Raw genomic sequence first — 15,587 nt, 5'->3', positions numbered from 1 at the left:
TGCCCTCCTCTGAACCTCTTACTATCAGATATTTATGTCAACAAAGATTGTACCTAAAATGAGGTTGTTTATATGAAAAAAAAATAAAGGCTATAAAGTTGCCCACTATGGAAAACATAGTCACAGGAGACTTGCTTACACCCTTTAGATTTCAATATCAGATTGATAATTTTAATAGTGAGCAGTTCTTTGAAAAATGCAAATAATGTGTACCAAAGGTCACAGCTGGAAATTAAGCAAGAAATGTTAGAGAATATGAAATAATTACTTATGTAGTATTAGAGTTGTAGGTAAATGGAATAAGATAAGAGCTGGAAATGAATGCAGACAAGTATACAGAAATCTAGAATTTGGTAATTCAAAAAGTTTGAGATATGGAGTCCAATTTAGTCAATTTCTAAAAGACAGAAGAGAAGGAGCCAAGTATAGAATGCTCATCATCCTTGAAAGATTAGGCTGGAAAGTCTCAATGTGTGTGGATGTGGCAAAGATGATAAAGAATGATTAGGAAGGATGTTTGAGGAAAGGAACCTGGATGTTCTGGCTTTGAATGAAACAAAGCTCAAGGATAAAAGGAAAGAATGGTTTGGGAATATTTTAGCTGAAAGGTATACCTCACACCAGCCTTCACTTCAAAACATTCAGCATATAACCAATAAAACAATGCAATGAACTGCACATTTTGTTCATTTTTCCTACAAAGTTCTTTTCCAAAGGTTCTTACCTATGCATGACTTGACAATCACCCTTATACTGTATCCAGACAAATAAAAGAGAAATAGCTAAATGAGTTGAGGTGAGAAAAAATACAAAGTCATCAGGAAGATACCAGAATTATGCTAGTGTAACCATCCAAACTGCTTGACTTGCATTTAATGAGCTTCAAAAATATTTATATTTATTAAACTCTGTCGCTGTCTCCCGCATTAGCAAGGTAGCACAAGGAAACAGACAAAAGAATGGCCCAACCCATCCACATACACATGTATATACATAAATGCCCACACACGCACATATACATACCTATACATTTCAACGTATACATAAATATACATTTTTTTTTTTTTTTGCTTTGTCGCTGTCTCCCGCGTTTGCGAGGCAGCGCAAGGAAACAGACGAAAGAAATGGCCCAACCCACACCCATACACATGTATATACATACGTCCACACACACAAATATACATACCTACACAGCTTTCCATGGTTTACCCCAGACGCTTCACATGCCTTGATTCAATCCACTGACAGCACGTCAACCCCGGTATACCACATCGATCCAATTCACTCTATTCCTTGCCCTCCTTTCACCCTCCTGCATGTTCAGGCCTCGATCACACAAAATCTTTTTCACTCCATCTTTCCACCTCCAATCTGGTCTCCCACTTCTCCTCGTTCCCTCCACCTCTGACACATATATCCTCTTGGTCAATCTTTCCTCACTCATTCTTTCCATGTGCCCAAACCATTTCAAAACACCCTCTTCTGCTCTCTCAACCACGCTCTTTTTATTTCCACACATCTCTCTTACCCTTACGTTACTTACTCGATCAAACCACCTCACACCACACATTGTCCTCAAACATCTCATTTCCAGCACATCCATCCTCCTGCGCACAACTCTATCCATAGCCCACGCCTCGCAACCATACAACATTGTTGGAACCACTATTCCTTCAAACATACCCATTTTTGCTTTCCGAGATAATGTTCTCGACTTCCACACATTCTTCAAGGCTCCCAGGATTTTCGCCCCCTTCCCCACCCTATGATCCACTTCCGCTTCCATGGTTCCATCCGCTGCCAGATCCACTCCTAGATATCTAAAACACTTTACTTCCTCCAGTTTTTCTCCATTCAAACTCACCTCCCAATTGACTTGACCCTCAACCCTACTGGACCTAATTACCTTGCTCTTATTCACATTTACTCTTAACTTTCTTCTTCCACACACTTTACCAAACTCAGTCACCAGCTTCTGCAGTTTCTCACATGAATCAGCCACCAGCACTGTATCATCAGCGAACAACAACTGACTCACTTCCTAAGCTCTCTCATCCCCAACAGACTTCATACTTGCCCCTCTTTCCAAAACTCTTGCATTCACCTCCCTAACAACCCCATCCATAAACAAATTAAACAACCATAGAGACATCACACACCCCTGCCTCAAACCTACATTCAATGAGAACCAATCACTTTCCTCTCTTCCTACACATACATATGCCTTACATCCTCGATAAAAACTTTTCACCGCTTCTAACAACTTGCCTCCCACACCATATATTCTTAATACCTTCCACAGAGCATCTCTATCAACTCTATCATATGCCTTCTTCAGATCCATAAATGCTACATACAAATCCATTTGCTTTTCTAAGTATTTCTCACATACATTCTTCAAAGCAAACACCTGATCCACACATCCTCTACCACTTCTGAAACCACACTGCTCTTCCCCAATCTGATGCTCTGTACATGCCTTCACCCTCTCAATCAATACCCTCCCATATAATTTACCAGGAATACTCAACAAACTTATACCTCTGTAATTTGAGCACTCACTCTTATCCCCTTTGCCTTTGTACAATGGCACTATGCACACATTCCGCCAATCCTCAGGCACCTCACCATGAGTCATACATACATTAAATAACCTTACCAACCAGTCAATAATACAGTCACCCCCTTTTTTAATAAATTCCACTGCAATACCATCCAAACCTGCTGCCTTGCCGGCTTTCATCTTCCGCAAAGCTTTTAATATCTCTTCTCTGTTTACCAAATCATTTACCCTAATCCTCTCACTTTGCACACCACCTCAACCAAAACACCATATATCTGCAACTCTATCATCAAACACATTGAACAAACCTTCAAAATACTCACTCCATCTCCTTCTCACATCACCACTACTTGTTATCACCTCCCCATTTGCGCCCTTCACTGAAGTTCCCATTTGCTCCCTTGTCTTACGCACTTTATTTACCTCCTTCCAGAACATCTTTCTATTCTCCCTAAAATTTAATGATACTCTCTCACCCCAACTCTCATTTGCCCTCTTTTTCACCTCTTGCACCTTTCTCTTGACCTCCTGTCTCTTTCTTTTATACATCTCCCACTCAACTGCATTTTTTCCCTGCAAAAATCGTCCAAATGCCTCTCTCTTCTCTTTCACTAATAATCTTACTTCTTCATCCCACCACTCACTACCCTTTCTAATCAACCCACCTCCCACTCTTCTCATACCACAAGCATCTTTTGCGCAATCCATCACTGATTCCCTAAATACATCCCATTCCTCCCCCACTCCCCTTACTTCCATTGTTCTCACCTTTTTCCATTCTGTACTCAGTCTCTCCTGGTACTTCCTCACACAGGTCTCCTTCCCAAGCTTACTTACTCTCACCACCCTCTTCACCCCAACATTCACTCTTCTTTTCTGAAAACCCATACAAATCTTCACCTTAGCCCCCACAAGATAATGATCAGACATCCCTCCAGTTGCACCTCTCAGCACAAATATACATACACAGACATATACATATATACACGTGCACGTATTCATACATGCTGCCTTCATCCATTCCTGTCACCACCCTCCCATACATGAAATGACACCCCCTTACCCCCATGTGAGAGTGAGGTAGCACTAGGAAAGGACAACAAAGGCCACATTCGTCCACACTCAGACTCTACCTGTCATGTGTAATACACCGAAACCACAGCTCCCTTTCCACATCCAGGCCTCTCAAAACTTTCCATGGTTTACCCCAGATGCTTCACATGCCTTAGTTCAATCCACTGACAGCACATCGACCCCGGTATACCACATTGTCCCAATTCACTCTATTCCTTGCCCTCCTTTCACCCTCCTGCATGTTCAGGCCCCGATCGCTCAAAATCTTTTTCACTCTATCCTTACACCTCCAATTTGGTCTCCCACTTCTTGTTCCCTCCACCTCTGACACATATATCCTCTTGGTCAATCTTTCCTCACTCATTCTCTCCATGTGACAAAAAACCATTTCAATACACCCTCTTCTGCTCTCTCAACCACACTCTTTTTATTAACATACATCCCTCTTCCCCTTCATTACTTAATCAAACCACTTCACACATCGCATATTGACATATCTTTCTTTTATGTTTGTGGTTTTGATATTGACATATGAGATAGTGAATTAGACATAGTTGAGTCTATGAGATCTAAACATAAAGACAAGCAAAGAGCAAGACTATCTGGGTTTCCAAAGCCATTCTTTAAACAAGGAAGTGCTGGCTAAGGTGGGCTGTTCAAATTGTATTTTATATAGCGCAGATTTTCATGACTTTCCAAAGAGCTGTAGTGATGTAGTGATCCACACATCACTTGAATCTATCATCATGCCAAATGAGTTAATGGTCTTCATTTGTTACCTTGCCTATATTTTCATAATCTTTTCATTTTCTAATACATGAAACAGTACCTACCATGTCTACATCCTCTATCAATTGTCCCCTAAATAAGGTTAATCAATACCCTTTTCCATGAAAAAAAAAAATCATCAGTGCTCTGAGGCTTTCAACCTTTTGCATCATTCATCATTTTGGTTTCACCCAAAAGTTGATTAGGTCCTACAGTTGTAATTTGTCCATCACCATGTCTTTAGTTGGCTCTGAAATTCTGATTTTTCATTTTCATTAATTCAATATGAAAATCTGTACTAAATCTGCCATCATAAGTACTACATGTATAAATATCCCTCATAATACTGCAGAGTTTATTGTCCTCTCTACATCCTCAACTAAATCATTATATCCCTCTGTTTCAGTGACTTCAAATCTTTGCTCTTTTGTGCCAACATCTCTCTTTCTCGGCCCTAGAATAATATTAATTACTTATTATACATAATCGCTATTTTCTGCACCAGAGGTACCGCCAGAAAACAAACAAAAAATGGCCCATCCACTCATATACACATACATATACATAAACGTCCATATATCTATTTATTATACTTAGTCGCTGTCTCCTACATTAACGAGGTAGCACAAGGAAACAGATGAAAAAATGGCCCAACCTACCCACATACACATGTATATACATAAACGCCCACACACACACATATACAAACCTATACATATCAACATATACAAACCTATACATTTCAACATATACATACACAGACATATAAATATATACCCATGTACATATTCATACTTGCTGGTCTTCATCCATTCCCGTTGCCACCCCACCACACATGAAATGGTACCACACTTCCCCGCAAGCATGCGAGGTAAAATTAGGAAAAGACAACAAGGGCCACATTCATTCACACTGTCTCTGGCTGTCATGTGTAATGCACCAAAACTACAACTCTCTTTCCATATCCAAGCCCCACAAGACTTTTCATGGTTTACCCCAGACACTTCCCATGTCCTCGTTCAATCCATTGACAACAAGTCCACCCCAGTATACCACATCATTCCAATTCACTCTATTCCTTGCACGCCTTTCGCCTTCTTGTATGTTCAGGCCCTGATCGCTCAAAATCTTTTCCACCAAAATCTTTTCCACCTCCAATTTGGTCTTCCACTTCTCATTCCTTCAACCTCTGACACATGTATCCTCTTGGTCAATCTTTCCTCACTCATTCTCTCCATGTGACCAAACCATTTCAATACACCCTCTTCTGCTCTCTCAACCACACTCTTATTATTACCACATATCTCTCTTACCCTTTCATTACTTACTCGATCAAACCACCTCACACCACATATTGTCCTCAAACATTTCATTTCCAACACATCCACCCTCCTCTGCACAACCCTATCTATAGCCTATGCCTTGCAACCATACAACATTGTTGGGACCACTATCCCTTCAAACATACCCAATTTTGCTCACCGAGATAACATTCTTGCCTTTCACACATTCTTCATTGCTCCCAGAACCTTCACCCCTTCCCCCACCCTGTGACTCACTTCAACTTCCATAGTTCCATTAGTTGCTACATCCACTCAAGATATCTAAAGCACTTCACTTCCTCCAGTTTTTCTCCATTCAAACTTACCTCCCAATCATTTGTCTCTCAACCCTTCTGAACCTAATAACCTCGCTCTTTTTCACATTTACTCTCAGCTTTCTTCTTTCACACACTTTATCAAACTCAGTCACCAGCTTCTGAAGTTCCTCACTCGAATCAGCCACCAGCGCTGTATCATCAGCGAACAACTTACTCACTTCCCAAGCCCTCTCATCCACAACAGACTGCATACTTGCATCTCTTTCCAAAACTCTTGCATTCACCTCCCTAACAACTCTTCTATATGAAACGATATGCAACTCTTACTATGTTTGCCACATGCCCTTTAAGTTGTGCTGTTCCACTGAAAAATGTATGAGATATTCCAGGGGTATTTTCAGGCATACACAGAGATGTGTGGTACCTTCAGAAAATCTTTGATCTTGTATGAGTGACAAAGCTTCAAAAATTATGAAATAATGTGAAGGTTTAAATTGCACAAGGGTTTCCATATATAATAACCAAAGTAAGAAAAAGGTTAAGTTACAGTATCTGGCAATAGTAAGTGGGACACCACAATAAGCATAAATGACTAGAATTACATCCCTGCAGCAGTGAATGAGAAAAATTACCAACTTTTATAAGCCTCAGCCACTGTAAAAATGAAAAGTTACTAAGATGTATATATCCCAGCCACAGTGAAATGTTTACAGTATAGCTATAAAGCAGTGAAAAATAATTATGGGGGAATTTCATCACTTGTCAATCACCACAAAAATTTCAAACAGAACAATGGCAAATAAGCATAGAGCATAATGAAACATAAATATGCAAATTGGAACTTTGACAATGTGTGGATGTGATAATTTATCTTTCAGAATGAAGACATAAAACAGCTCAAAATATAAGATATCTTATATATAATATTCAATCTTCAAATATATTCTAAAGCAGCACAAACAAATTACCTCTGTTCTGTACTCTGGCTGTTACATCAGCTGCATATTGCCTCCTGGGTGTAACTGGATGTGCACATGCATTATCAAGGAGATGATCTTTAGGCTGAGACATCTGTAAGAATCAATTCCAATTTTACAATTATACTCAAAATCAACACAGAGAAGTTTAACTTAACTGTAATTAAAAATCCAGCCATACAAGAGACTCCAAATAAAATCCAATCTCACCATGCTCACATCAATTTTTTGTAAAAGCATTAGACCCTACCCATCCTGACCAATCCAAAACAAACCACCACCCCATAAGCAGAAATAAAAAGCTTACCGTTGCCTAACCCTTCAGCAACTTCTACTGGCACCTCCCTCCACCCCCACAAACATAACGATGACAAAACAATTCCAAAGTGAAAAGGCCTGACAAGCACTAAACAACCACATCCCAACTCAAGTCTAAAATAACAACCTATCAGATATATGCTCAACTGAGACCACAATTTCCAAACAAACAAGACACACACTTTTCCATCTATGCTTTGGACATCATCCAACCCTACCATAATACAAATACTGATTCAACACATGGCAAGACTCTGCATGTCCACAATGCAAGTACCAGGATGAAGACATCACATACTGCTCAATTGCCCCAATCTCTCTTATCACACACACACACAAAACATTATGTAGTACCATGGTCCAACAGGCTGGACATGCCCAGCTTCCTGAGCACTGCAAAAGCCCCATAAAGATAAAAGTGCCCCTTGGGCAGGATATATGTAAGTAATTAAGAATTGTGATGTATGTACATCTATGTGAAGAAAATGTAGGGTAATTGAGGAATACGAGCTCTGTATCTTTCTTACGATAGTTGCACTGCAAGCATGAAGGGTCTTGGGATATGTTGAAATGGTGATTATAGTGATGGTTGACATCCACAGTAAAAGCTGGAGAGTGTGACTTGTGTCTGTCTGGGGAGTGTTTCTGATGAATGTAGGGCCAGAGGGTTATAGTCTAAGATTTGGATGGGAGGTTGGATGTTTAGTGCTTGCTGGGTTATTGCAGTCCTCTTTTTTTGGTGGTGGCAGAAGAGGTTATGAACTGTGGGGCAAAGATAAGCTTTTTCTTTCTACTTGCAGGTTGGTGGTTAGTTATAGAGTAAATGGAATGGGAGAGGTTTAGTGCTACTGCATAGAAATGAATGTAAAATGTGTTGAAGTGATACTGACATGGTACTGTACTGGGAGAATCCTAAGACCCTTCATGCCCACGATGCAACTACCATTTGGAAGACAATGAGCTCTTAATACTCAGTTGACTTGCCCTTTCTGCACATAAATACACACACATTACAACACCTCCTGACTTATGGTCTCAACCAGTGAATGTAGCCAGCTGCCTGAGTGCTGCAGGAACCTTATGTGGACAAAAGGGATTTCTGGGGCAGAAGGTAAGGTAAACTGTATGTATGTATGTATGTATGTATGTAGTATACCAGGGTCAACGTGCTGTCAATGGACTAAACCAGGGCATGTGAAACGTGAAAGGTGGTTTCAATGCATTACACGACAGCTAAAGACTGGGTGTGAATGAACGTGGCATTTCTTTTCTGTTTTCCTGTAGATACCTCTCTGAAGCAGGAGATACCAATGCTGTTTCCTGTGGGGCGGGGTGGTGCCAGGAACTGGATGACAGCAAGCAAGAATGAATATGTACGTGTGTATATGTTTATGTCTGCATATGTATAAATATACATATGTTGATATGTATATGTGCATGTATGGACATTTGTGAGTACATATGTGTATGCAAGTGGATGGGCCATTCTTCATCTGTTTCCTGGCACTACTTCACTAACACAGGAAACATCGATCAAGTATAATACTAAAATATTCAAAAGGGAAAACAGAAGAAGGAGTCAAACAGGGAGTGCTCATCCTCCTCAAAGGCTCAGATTGGGGTGTCTGAATAAGTGTGGATGTAACCATGATGAGAAAAAGGAGAGATAGATAGTATGTTTGAGGAAAGAAACCTGGATGTTCTGGCAATGAGTGAAACGAAGCTTAAGGGTAAAGGAGAAGAGTGGTTTGGAAGTCTTGGGAGTAAAGTCAGGGATTGGTAAGGGGACAAGAGCTAAGGGGGGAGTAGCATTACTCCTGAAGTGTGTGATAGAATGTAAAAAAGTAAATTCTAGATTGATGTGGATAAAACTGAAAGTAGAGGGAGAGAGATGAGTGCTTATTGGTGCTTATGCACCTGGTCATGGGAAAAAAGATCATGAGAGGCAAGTGTTTTGGGAGCAACTGAGTGATTGTGTCAGCAGCTTTGGCGCATGAGACATGGTATTAGTGGTGAGCGATTTAAATGTTAAGGCGATTAATGTGACAGCTGAAGGTATAATTGGTGTAATGGGGTATTTCGTGTTATGATTGGAAATGGTGAAGCGCTTATGGATTCGTGTGCTGAAAAAAGACTGGTGATAAGGAATACCCGATTTAAAAAGAGAGCTATACATAAGTATACGTATGTGAGTAGGAGATTTGGTCAAAGGGCATTACTGGATGTCTGAACACTTCTTGTGGAGGTAAAGGTGAAGATTTATAGAGGTTTTCATAAACAAATAGAGAATGTTGGGAAGAAGAGAGAGGTGAGAGTAAGTGAGCTTGGAAAAGGGACTTGTGCGAGGAAGTACCAAAAGAGACTGAACGAAGAATGGCAAAAGGTGGGAGCAAGTGACGTGAGGGGAATGGGCATGGAATGGGATGTATTTAGGGAAGCAGTGATTGCATGTGCAAAAGATGCATGTGGCATGAGAAAGGTGGGAGGTGGGCAGATTAGAAAGGGTAGTGAATGGTGGGATGAAGAAGTAAATTTGTTAGTGAAAGAGAAAAGAGAGGCATTTGGACTATACTTATGAGAAAGTAGTACAAATGACTGGGACATGCATAAAAGACAGCAGCAGGAGGTCAAGAGGAAGGTGCAAGGGTGGAAAAAGAGGGCAACTGAGAGTTGGGGTGAGAGAGTATCATTAAATTTTAGGTAGAATAGAAATATGTTTTGGAAGGAGGCAAATTACTTGCATAAGACAAGAGAACAAATGGGAACATCGGTGAAGGGGGCAAAGGGGAAGTAATAACAGATGGTGATTAAGTGAGAAGGAGAGGGAGAGAGTATTTTGAAGGTTTGTTGAATGTATTTGATGGTAGAGTGACAGATGTACGGTGTTTTGCTCGGGGTGATGTGTGAAGTGAGAGGGTCAGGGAGAAAGGTTTGGTTAAGAGAGAACTAGTGAAACCTTTGCGGAAGATTAAATCTGGCAAGGCGGTGGGTATGGATGGTACTGCAGTAGAATTTATTAAGAAAAGGGGTAACTGTGTTGTCGATAGGTTGGTAAGGATATTCAATGTATGTATGGATCATGGTGAAGTGCCTGAGGAATGGTGAAATGCATGCAGAGTGCCATTGTACAAAGGCAAATGGGATACAGGTGAGTGTTCAAATTACTGAGACATAAGTTTGTTGAGTATTTCTGGGATACTGTATGGGAGGGTATTGACTGAAAGGGTGAAGGCATGTATAGAGAGTCAGATTGGGCAGGAGCAGTGTGATTTCAGAAATGGTAGAGGATGTGTGGATCAGGTGTTTGCTTCGAAGAATGTGTGTGAGAAACACTTAGAAAAAAAGATGGATTTGTATGTAGCATTTATAGATCTGGAGAAGGCATATGAGAGGGTTGATAGAGATGCTTTGTGGAAGGTCATAAGAGTGTATGGTATGGGAGTTAAGTTGCAAGTAGTGAAAAGTTTTTATTAAGGATGTAAGGCATGTGTACAAGTAAGAAAAGAGGAGAGTTACTGGTTCCCAGTGAAGGTTGGTCTGCGGTAGGGATGAGTGAAGTCCCCATGGATGTATAATTTGTTTATGGATGGGGTGGTTGGGGAGGAAAGTGCTAGAGTTTTGGAGAAAACAAGTGGTAAAGAGAGACCCGTATTTAGTGGAAGTTGCTCAGCCGTGTACTGTGTGGTGCGTTTGTTTACTTGATGGAGAACATGGGTGTAGGAGGTCATGTGGTTCGTTTGTTGATCAATACCAGCCACTTGCCAGGATAGCGCTCTCTTTTCTCTCTCTCTCTCTCTCTCTCTCTCTCTCTCTCTCTCTCTCTCTCTCTCTCTCTCTCTCTGCAAGTATACAGGTAATTGGGGATGATAGGGCCTGGGAAGTCAGTTGTTGTTTGCTGATGATACAGCTCTGGTGGCTGATTGAGAGAGAAGCTGCTGAGGCTGGTGACTGAGTTTGGAAAAGTGTGTGAAAAGAGAAAGCTGAGAGTACATGTGAATAAGAGAAAGGTTATTAAGTTCAGTAGGGTGGAGGGACAAGTCAATTGGGATGTAAGTTTAAATGGAAAAGAACTGGAGGAAGTGAAGTGCTTTCAATATCTGGTAGTGGATTTAGCAGCTAATGGAACCATGGAAGCAGAAGTGAGTCATAAGGTGGGGGAGGTGGCGAAGGTTCTGCAAGCGATGAAGAATGTGTAGAAAAAGAGAATGTTATCTCATAGAGCAAAAATGAGTATGTTTGAAGGAATCGTAGTTACAACAATTCTATATGGTTTCAAGGTATGGGCTATACACAGAGTTGCATAGAGGAGGGTGGATTTGTTGTAAATGAAATGTTTCAATACAATATGTGGTTTGTGGTGGTTTGATCTAGTAAGTAATGAAAGGGTAAGAGAAATGTATGGAAATAAAAAGAGGGTGGTTGAGAGGGCAGAAGAAATGGTATGAACATATTTAGAGAATGAGTGAGAAAAGATTGACAAAGAGGATATACGTGTCTGAGGTGAAGGGAAGAAGAAGAAATGGGAGACAAAACTGGAGGGGGAAGGAGAGAGTGAAAAAGATTTTGAGCGATTGGGGCCTGAACATACAGAAGAGTGAAAGGCGTGAAAGGAATGGAGAGAACTGGAAAGATGTGGTATACTGGGGTTGACGTGCTGTCAATGGACTTAACCAAGGCATATGAAACATCTGGAGTAAACCATGGAAAGGTCTGTGGGGCCTGGATGCAGATAGAAAGCTATGAATCTGGCACATTACACATTACAGCTAGAGACTAAGAGTGAACGAATGTGGCCTTTTTTTGTCTGTTCTCCTGGTGCTACCTTACTGAAGCAGGAGATAGTGATGGTTTCCAGTTGGGCAGGGTAGCGCCAGAATGGATGAAGGCAAGCAAGTATGAATATGTACGTGTATATATGTATAAGTCTGTGTATGTGTATGTATGTTGATATGTATATGTATGTACATGTGCGTGTATGGGTGATTACGTGTATGTATGTGTATATGAGTGGATGGGCCATTCTTCATCTGTTTCCTAGTGCTACCTTGCTAAGGTGGAGGGTAGCAATGCTATTTTCTGTGTGACGGGGTAGTGACAGGAATGGATGCAGGCAAGCAAGTATGAATATGTACATGTGTATATATGTATCTGTTTGTATATGTTTCCTGGCACTACGTCACTCACGTGGGAAACAGCAATTAAGTATAATAAAAAAAAATTCTCTATCATCATTATATTGTTACGATCTCCCACGTTAGCGAGGTAGCGCAAAGAAACAGACGAAAGAATGGCCCAACCCACCCACATACACATGTATATACATACACGCCCACACACGCACATATACACACCAATACATTTCAACATATACATACACAGACATATACATACATACACATGTACATATTCATATTTGCTGCCTTCATCCATTCCCGTTGCCACCCCGCTACACATGAAATGGCACTCCCCCCTCCCCCTACGCAAAGAAATAAAATGTTTGACAATGTGTTGTGAGGTGGTTCGACTGAGTAAGCAATGAAAAGGTAAGAGAGATGTATGGTAGTAAAAAGAGTGTGGTTGCGAGAGCAGAAGAGGGTGTACTGAAATGGTTTGGTCACATGGAGAGAATGAGTGAGGAAAGAGTGACAAAGAGGATATATGTGTCAGAGGTGGAGGGAACGTGAAGTGAGAGACCAAATTGGAGGTGAAAGGATATAATGAAAAAGATTTTGAACGATGGGGGCCGGAATATACAGGAGGGTGAAAGATGTGCAAGGAATAGAGTGAATTGGAACAATGTGGTATACCGGGATAGACGTGCTGTCAATGGATTGAATTAGGGCATGTGAAGTGTCTGGAGTAAATCATGTCATGTGTAATGCATCAAAACCACAGCTCCCTTTCCACGTCCAGGCCCCACAAAGCTTTCCATGGTTTACCCCAGATGCTTCACATGACCTGGTTCAATCGATTGACAGCACGTTGACCCTGGAATACCATATTGTTCCAATTCACTCTATTCCTTGCACGCCTCTCACCCTCCTGTATGTTCAAGCACCGATCACTCAAAATCTTTCTTTTTCACTTCATCCTTCCACCTCCAATTTGGTCTCCCACTTCTCATTCCCTCCACCTCTGACACTTATATCCTCTTGGTCAATCTTTCCTCACTCATTCTCTCCATGTGACCAAGCCATTTCAATACACCCTCTTCTGCTCTCTCAACCACACTCTTTTTAATTACCACACATCTCTCTTACCCTTTCATTACTTACTCGATCAAACCAAGTCACACCACATATTGTCCTCAAACATCTCATTTCCAACACATCCACCCTCTTCCACACAACCCTATCTATCACCCATGCCTCACAACCATATAACATTGTTGGAATCACTATTCTTTCAAACATACCCATTTTTGCTCCCTGAGCATCTTGGGTAAACCATGGAAAGTTTTGTGGGGCCTGGATGTGGAAAGGGAGCTGTGGTTTTGGTGCATTATTACATGACAGATAGAGCCTGAGTGTAAACGAATGTAGCCTTGTCTTTTCCTAGCGCTACATCGCACACATGCGGGGGGGAGGGGGTTGTTATTTCATGTGTGGCGGGGATGGCAATGGGAATGAATAAAGGCAGACAGTATGAATTATGTACATGTGTATATATGTATATGTCTGTGTGTATGTATATGTATACATTGAGATATACAGGTATATATATTTGCGGGTGTGGACATGTGTATGTGGGTAGGTTGGGCCACTCTTTTGTCTGTTCCCTTGCGCTACCTTGCTAACACGGGAGACAGCAACAAAGTAAAATAACTAAATAAATTATAAATATCCCTGGGGATAGGGGAGAAAGAATACTTCTCACGTATTCCCTGCATGTCAAAGAAGGCGACTAAAAGGGGAGGGAGCGGGGGCTGGAAATCCTCCCCTCTTGTTTTTTTTTTCAATTTTCCAAAAGAAGGAACAGAGAAGGGGGTCAGGTGAGGATGTTCCCTCAGAGGCCCAGTCCTCTGTTCTTAACGCTACCTTGCTGATGCGGGAAATGGCGAATATTTTGAAAAAAAAAAAATATATATATATATTTTCATTATCATTATTATTATTTTGCTTTGTCGCTGTCTCCCACGTCAGTGAGGTAGCGCAAGGAAACAGACAAAAGAATGGCCCAACCCACCCACATACACATGTATATACATACACATCCACACACGCAAAATATTTTATTTTTATTATACTTTGTCGCTGTCTCCCGCGTTTGCGAGGCAGCGCAAGGAAACAGACGAAAGAAATGGCCCAACCCACCCCCATACACATGTATATACATACGCCCACATACGCAAATATACATACCTACACAGCTTTCCATGGTTTACCCCAGACGCTTCACATGCCTTGATTCAATCCACTGACAGCACGTCAACCCCGGCTATACCACATCGCTCCAATTCACTCTATTCCTTGCCCTCCTTTCACCCTCCTGCATGTTCAGGCCCCGATCACACAAAATCTTTTTCACTCCATCTTTCCACCTCCAATTTGGTCTCCCTCTTCTCCTCGTTCCCTCCACCTCCGACACATATATCCTCTTGGTCAATCTTTCCTCATTCATTCTCTCCATGTGACCAAACCACTTCAAAACACCCTCTTCTGCTCTCTCAACCACGCTCTTTTTATTTCCACACATCTCTCTTCCCCTTACGTTACTCACTCGATCAAACCACCTCACACCACACATTGTCCTCAAACATCTCATTTCCAGCACATCCATCCTCCTGCGCACAACTCTATCCATAGCCCACGCCTCGCAACCATACAACATTGTTGGAACCACTATTCCTTCAAACATACCCATTTTTGCTTTCCGAGATAATGTTCTCGACTTCCACACATTCTTCAAGGCCCCCAGAATTTTCGCCCCCTCCCCCACCCTATGATCCACTTCCGCTTCCATGGTTCCATCCGCTGCCAGATCCACTCCCAGATATCTAAAACACTTCACTTCCTCCAGTTTTTCTCCATTCAAACTCACCTCCCAATTGACTTGACCCTCAACCCTACTGTACCTAATAACCTTGCTCTTATTCACATTTACTCTTAACTTCCTTCTTCCACACACTTTACCAAACTCAGTCACCAGCTTCTGCAGTTTCTCACATGAATCAGCCACCAGCGCTGTATCATCAGCGAACAACAACTGACTCACTTCCCAAGCTCTCTCATCCCCAACAGACTTCATACTTGCCCCTCTTTCCAAAACTCTTGCATTTACCTCCCTA

The 15,587-nt window shown here is 41.4% G+C and overlaps 1 protein-coding gene across 6 annotated transcripts in view; it reads right to left on the bottom strand.

Annotated features, from left to right (window-relative positions):
* Positions 1-15,587, bottom strand: part of LOC139764119 (uncharacterized) — a 181,096-nt gene that overhangs the window by 149,480 nt on the left and 16,029 nt on the right. For all 6 annotated transcript variants that reach the window (XM_071690625.1, XM_071690629.1, XM_071690628.1 and 3 more), the window contains exon 2: positions 6,974-7,078. In XM_071690625.1, coding sequence (XP_071546726.1) covers positions 6,974-7,076 — 103 coding nt within the window. In that variant the 5' untranslated portion in view covers positions 7,077-7,078. The remainder of the gene's footprint in view (positions 1-6,973; positions 7,079-15,587) is intronic.

The sequence above is a fragment of the Panulirus ornatus genome, chromosome 48 (genome assembly GCF_036320965.1).
Source record: "Panulirus ornatus isolate Po-2019 chromosome 48, ASM3632096v1, whole genome shotgun sequence".
Classification (NCBI taxonomy): Eukaryota; Metazoa; Arthropoda; class Malacostraca; order Decapoda; family Palinuridae; genus Panulirus; species Panulirus ornatus.
Note: the sequence above shows the minus strand (reverse complement) of the source record. Positions and strands in the feature narration are given on the sequence as shown.